The following is a 6,886-nucleotide window of genomic DNA, read 5'->3' on the forward strand; positions in this document are numbered from 1 at the left end:
TTTTTTGGTTGCAGCCATCATTGTTGTTTTGGAGGGCCCAGGCTGGATTCGAACCTGCCACCTTAAGTGTATGTGGCTGGCGCCTTAGCCGCTTGAGCCACAGGCACCGAGCCATGGGGAAAGTTTTAAAGTAAATATGGGAAGTGTTCAATTGGGCACCTATGTCAAAGGAGGGTGGCTGTGGCTTCCCTCCACTTGAGGGCTGCGTGGCCAGGGAGGGGCAGTGAAGCTCCAGCCAGTGGTCTGTTGGCTGGTCAGTCTCTCGTAAACTTGGCCATGAGTACCATGCCCGTCTGTGGTGTGTTGCTCACTGCCCCGGCTTGGTCACTGGGGGAAGGGATGCTCACAGGGTGGCTAGGCCTGGGAGCTTCAAGGGGGACTGGCCAGGCGAAGGAGGAACCCTGGTTGGCACATGCTAAAGAGGCAGGGTGGGTTTTATTGAGTGACAGACTGTTTTTCTTTTCTTTTTTTTTTTTTTTTGAGACAAAGTCTCACTTTATCACCCTCAGTAGACTGCTGTGGCATCACAGCTCACAGCAACTTCAAACTCTTGGGCTCAAGCCATTTTCCTGCCTCAGCCTCCTGAGTAGCTGGGACTACAGGTGCCTCCATCATGCCTGGCTATTCTTAGTCTTGCTCTAGCTCTGGCTGGTTTTGAACTCCTCAGCTAAGGCAATCCACGTGCCTCAGCCTCCCAGAGTGCTAGGATTATAGGTGTGAGTCACCATGCCTGACCCTAGATTTCTATTTTTTATTTTCTTGTGTTTTTTGGAGACAGAGTCTTACTTTGTTGCCCTGGGTAGAGTGCTGTGGTGTCATAGCTCACAGCAACCTCAAACTCCTGGGCTCAAGTGATCCTCTTGCTCCAGCCTCCCGAGTAACTGGGACTACAGGTGCCCACCACAATGCCTCACTAGTTTCTCTATTTTTAGCAGAGACAAGGTCTCTCTCTTTCTCAGGCTGGTCTGAATTCCTGAGCTGAAGGGATCCACCTGCCTTGGCCTCCCAAAGTGCTGGGATCCCAGTCATGAGCCATTGCACCCAGCCTGGTAATAGACTTTTGCGACAGGGAGGAGGGTCCAGCAAGAACCTGACTCAGCTTTGCTGAGACAAAAGGCAAGAGATGTCTCCAAGGCCTTGTCTGCTAGGTGTGAAGGAAGCTGGTCCATATGGGTGTGCAAATTGGCTGCAACCAGAATTGGAGTTGACTCCTGTGTCATCTTTATGATGGGGCACATGTAGGTTAGAGAGAGGCCCCCTAATGTCAGGGCCTTGCCCCTTTAGGGACTGAGAGAGCAGAGGCCTCTCCCTGTATGTCTTTGTTCAAGCACAGTCCCAGGTTCTTAGACAGCTCTGGGTGTGGGTATGCATCTGGAAGGGCGGAGAAAGGATTTGTGGTTGCAAGCTTGCCAAAGGGCCTGCTACAAGGGGGCCGGGCCCTCTGCCATCACCAGCTTTGGGGTGGAATTAACAGTAAATTCCCAGTGGTGCTGAGCTCTCTGAGGCAGGTGCTCAGGGCTGGGCTTATCACAGAGGTGTGGCCTCGAGTTCTTAGAAACTACATCAGAGTTCTTTCAAATCTCTTGGCTAGGGAAACGAATGGGGGTGGACAAAATCCTTTTTGCTGGCTTGGCACCTGTGGCTCAAGTGGCTAAGGCGCCAGCCACATACAGGTTCGAATCCAGCCTGGGCCTGCCAAAACAACAATGACAGCTGCAACCAAGAAATAGCTAGGCATTGTGGCAGGTGCCTGTGGTCCCAGCTACTTGGGAGGCTGAGGCAGGAGACTCGCTTGAGCCCAGGCATTGAAGGTTGCTGTGAGCTGTGATGCCACGGCACTCTACCCAGGGGGACAGCTTGAGGCTCTGTCTCAAAAAAAAAAAAAATCCTTTTTGCTGGAAGTCTTATGTTTTTATAGGCCAGTGCTAAGGTCTAGTCTAGAAGAGGGTTTAGAGGAGCCTGACAGGCTGGTCAGTAGCCAACTTTGAGTTAAGACTGGGGTCAGCTCCTTCTCATAAGGGACAGACAGTGAGTATTCTTGTCTTTGTTGCAGCTTCTGACTCTGACAGGAGAGGGGCAGGCAGCACCCTGTCCCGACAAAGTTCATTACAAGTGTAGGCCTGGGCTATATGGGGCTCTGACCTAAGCAGGAACTCAGGATGTTTGAAAATATTTGAAAATCTAACATAAATTATAAATTGGCATCTTGGGTGGAATTTCAAAGACAAAATTCTCCAGGTACTATCTCAGCCACTTTGATCAACATTTATTGTATTTGGTGGCTGACTTTTCTGCGTGTCACATGTATGACATGAACAGGTTTATGCCCTAATGTGTGTCTTAATATAATAATTACAGATACTTTGTTGCCACTGTATTCCTTTTAGGGAATGTAATCATTCCTTTTTCAGGCTGAATAATTACAAAAAGTCCTGGCTGTATAGAATGGGGTCCCTGCTTGTGATAGGACACCTAGTAGCGAATGCCACCTATGCGGCCGCGTCCCTCTGTGTGTCCCATTCCAACTATCCTGGAGGTGTTGCGATGCGGAGACTGCATGAGCTGGTGCCCCCCTGGACAGGTCAGTGCTGGGGACGCTGCCCAGGGGCCAGCCACGGCTCTGACAGAGGCACCACTCAGGGTTCTGACCAAGCAGGTGTGGTTTCCTAGATGTCTTTCTGCACATTGATGCTGCTGCTGCCCAGACAGGCGTGTCTCGGTTTTTACAAGTCAACAGTGCCTGGAGGTATGTTTCCAGTCCACATGGCTATAGTGGGCATTGTTCCTCTCGAAACCATGTACCAGTCCCCTTAGGGGCACCCAAGTGCTGGGGATGGCATGTGGGGTGATGCGGGACAGGCTGGCTCTTCTACAGGTACGACAAGAGGGAGGACGTGCAGCCTGGGGCTGTAGGCATGCTGGCCTATACCCACATCCTCATGGAGGCTGTCCCCAGGCACCTGGCCCTCTACAGGGATACACATCGGGTCCTGGCCAGCATCGTGGGCACCACAGGTGTGAGTCTGAACCTGACCAAACTGCCTCCCTTTGACATCGACCTGGAGACAAAGCTGGTACTTCTGGAAAGACTCCTCAGACCATCCTGAGGAGGAACTGGGACAGACCTCCAGCAACCAAAATCCCTCCAAGAACCTGTGCCAATTCTCAACTAGGACAGTATGAAGAACAAAGAGGAGAACCACAAACATGCCCCTGACAGCCCTGATTGGCCCCTGACAGGGCAGGACTGGGCCCCCATGCACAGCCACACCAGGCTCACAGTGGCAGTGAGGGCCCAGGTGACAGTGTCCTGCTCAGACCTCCTGTTGCCAGGGTGGGTGACAAGATAATTTATCATCCAGACTGGGCATCATTCATAATCATCAGGGGCCAACAGGCCAGCCTGGGATACCCTGGACACATGGCCCTTGCCATGTCTTTCCTCCCACGTGGAGCCACATTTTGGCAGCACAACACCCCTGATGCCTGCCAGGCTCGTAGTGTGCCTGAGGCAGCACCTGCTGTCACAGAGCCTACCTGTAAAGTGGGGCCTCAGCACTGCGGACAGTGCCCCCCACCCACCCACTGCCACTGCGACTTCTGTATTCACAGAAGGTAGGTTAGAGGGAGGCCCTCTGATGTCAGGCCCTCGCGCCTGTGGGGACTGAGAGCAGAGGCCTCTCCCTGTGTGTCTGTGTTCAAGCACAGTCCCAGGTCCTCAGGCAGCTCTGGGTGTGGGCATATCTCCATCTCAGAGTAAATTGTAGATGAATGTGTTCAGAAAGGAATGAAGAAAAAAACTAAGTCAATAAAATGTTAATTAGAACCTCAAAAAAAAATGAAAATAAAATCTTGTACATGTTTTCTTTTGCATAACCTTATGAGCTATTACTCATGATTACTTCTAGAGATTGCCTTTACCCAGGTGCTGTTGTTAAGAGACAGTTTGGTGCTGTCACACTTTACTGGACACGCATTGGTAAAGCACCTAAAGAATGTGTAGCACTGCTAAGCACTAGAGACAGCAGAGGACGGGTATCTCTGTACATGAGTGCACACACACGCTCAAAGACAGGCTTTTGGTGGGTGTAGAGGTATGTGTCCATTGTCCCAGTCCCAGCTACTCAGGAGACTGATGCGGGAGAATTGCTTGAGCCAGGAGTTCAAGGCTGCTGTGAGCTGTGATCGCATCTGTGAATGGCCACTGGCCTCCAGCCTGGGTAACAGAGCAAGACTCCGTCTGAGCTTTTTGCGAATAGGTTGCTTGTGAATCCCTCTATGCCTGAGGGTTGCCCAGCAGCTCCCTGACCCAGTGCTGCTGCTTCTCCCTTGGCAACTGATAAACATATGTGCACAGACCCCTCCAACTAGGAGAATCTCCTCCAGATCTCCTGAACGTGGCACTGCCTGACTGGTCTTGCTGAGACTGGCCTTCGTGGTAGAGGACAGACTGCGATGCCAGCATGCAGTCCATATCCGGCAGCCAGCATTCGGCACCCTGTCAGAGTGACTGCCTCCTTCCCCGTTGCCTCTGTTTGTCAGTAGTGTTACCCACCCAAATTCACATATTCTCTATTCTTACCTTCCTGTGGATGGCTGCCTCAGTAGAGTGTGAGTCATTCCCCCCCCTTTTTTTTTGACACACAGTCTCACTCTGTCGCCCTGGGTAGATTGCTGTGGCATCATAGCTCACAGCAGCCTCAAACTCCTGGGCTCAAGCAATCCTCTTGTCTCAAGCCTCCCTACTCAAGTAGCTAGGACTACAGGTGCCTGCCACAATGCCTGGCTATTTTTAGAGATGGGCTCTCACTCTTGCTCAGGTTGGTTGCTTACTCATGAGCTCAGTTGAACTCATGAGCTTAGGTAGTCCACCCCCTGCGGCCTCCCAGAGTGCTGGGAATACAGGTGTGAGCCACTGTGCCTGATCCTTGATGTTCAGCTTGTACAAGACCTGCCTAGTGGAAACCCTGTCAGGCTGCTCTGTTCTTGCAGTTTGCCCTCTTGGATCACTTTCTTCTAGGCACAATGAGATGTCCTCTTGAGCCTCTGGAACCAGTTGTTTCTCTGAAGGGTTTTGGCTCCTTTTGGGGAGGAATGGTTTTAGAAGCCAAGATCTAGGCACTAGGTGTGCTCACTGCTATTGGGAGTGTCCGTGCTTTTAGGCCCTTTCTGGGGACAGAGTGCATGGGCATGGGCATGCCCATGTGCACATGCACACATTCACGTGCATCCCTGAGAAGTCACAGAGCCACACCTACAGCACAACTCCATCCCATCTCCACAGCGTTCTTTTTGGCTCCCTTTATTCGACATCTATGTGTCCAGTCTTCCACAGTGAGAACTCTGGATCCCAACAGTATCTGTGTGTTTACTGGCCCGGTGCAGTGGTTAATGCCTGTAATCCTAGCACTCTGGGAGGCCTAGGTGGGAGGATCACTCTGAGGCCAGGAGTTTAAGTCCAGCCTGAGCCAGAGTGAGACTCCATCTCTACTAACCATAGGAAAATAAGCCAGGAATTGTGGTGTCTGTAGTCCCATCTATTCAGGAGGCTGAGGCAGGAGGATGGCTTGAGCCCAGGAGTTTGAGGTTGCTGTGAGCTGGGCTGAGTGAGGCCACTATAGTCTAGCCTGGGTGACAGATCAAGACTCTGTCTCAAAAGTATATGTACACATACTTGTTCAATAATAAGGTACACATTAAATAGTTTAAGAAATGCTTTGCCACATGATTGCAAAAATAAATTTGCTGTAGAGGTTGTAATTTGTTTGTGGTTCTTCACTCCCCTGCTCATGACTGGAAGTATCATCAAATATACTAATAAATCCCTGGAATCAGTTCTCCCATCCCCACTTTCAGTGTGGTGGTTTTTCACTCTAAATACAGTTGAGTTTATTCTTCCCGTTTGCTTTCAGACTTATAACCCCCTCACAACTTCCTATCCTTTGAAATTTGTAGAATATGAGCATTGTGGTAATGGCTACAATTGTCAAAATTCATAAAACCGTATGCTGGAGATGGGTCACTTTATGACATTTTATATCTCAATAAAGTAGGTTTTTAAAAAATTGGCTTGTATAGGTGAGGATCTGATTCAGGACTCTATTCTGTCCATGGATCCACTTGCCTTTATACCATTATCACACTGTGTTGATTACGAGTGCTCAGAAGTCCTGAGGTCAGGTGGGAGAAGTCTCCAACATGATTTTTGCCTTTCAGATAAGGTCAGACACATTCAGGCCATAGACTATTCTTCCTTTTCAAAGTTGGTCTGACTTTTTATATCCTTTGCATTTCCCTATGATTTCTAGAATCAGTTGGTCAGTCAGTTGTGATGACATTGATTTACAGATTAATTTCAGAAGCTTCAGTATTTTAATAATATTGAGTCTTCTGATCCATAAACATAGTATTTCTCTCCATTTACTTGGGTCTTTTTAAATTTCTCTAGAGGCAGTGATTTTCAACAGGTGTGTCACTTGAGGCCAGGGCCAGTTTCTTACTGTTTTGGGAAACAACCTACATACCCTTATCAGAAGCCGAGAATGAATGTTCAAGGTCCTGGTTTGGGTTCAAGCCTGCAGAAAAAACCTGCAGCTCGCTGGTCAGTGGTCAAGGCACCCTGTGATTTTGGTCAGGACACAGAGATAAAGAGGGGAAATCTGGAGGACGCTGCAGTTACAGATCTTGCCTATCTTTTGTCAGATTTACTATAAATGTGTCATACTTTTGATATTGTTGTAAATGGTATTTTAAAACATCAATTTCTGGCTCAGCACTCGCAGCACAGTGGTGAAGGCATCAGCCACATACACCGAGGGTGATGAGTTCGAACACAGCCCGGTACAGCTAAACAACAATGGCAACTGCAACAAAAAATAGCCAGGCG

General features: G+C 49.4%; 1 protein-coding gene across 2 annotated transcripts in view; it reads left to right on the forward strand.

The window, feature by feature from the left end:
- The window catches only part of ALG12 (ALG12, alpha-1,6-mannosyltransferase), a 9,282-nt gene extending 6,075 nt beyond the window's left edge, over positions 1–3,207 (forward strand). The window contains exons 7-9 of one of the 2 annotated variants that reach the window (XM_023509281.1): positions 2,412–2,581; positions 2,671–2,746; positions 2,957–3,207. In XM_023509281.1, the coding sequence (XP_023365049.1) occupies positions 2,412–2,581; positions 2,671–2,746; positions 2,957–3,107 (397 nt within the window). In that variant the 3' untranslated portion in view covers positions 3,108–3,207. Of the gene's footprint in view, positions 1–2,411; positions 2,582–2,670; positions 2,747–2,875 lie in introns of both variants that reach the window. The other variant, XM_023509280.1, reaches the window with a different exon arrangement.
- Positions 3,208–6,886: the final 3,679 nt, after the last annotated feature.

This window comes from Otolemur garnettii, unplaced genomic scaffold (assembly GCF_000181295.1).
Source record: "Otolemur garnettii isolate 467f Iridium unplaced genomic scaffold, OtoGar3 scaffold00007, whole genome shotgun sequence".
NCBI classification, from domain to species: domain Eukaryota; kingdom Metazoa; phylum Chordata; class Mammalia; order Primates; family Galagidae; genus Otolemur; species Otolemur garnettii.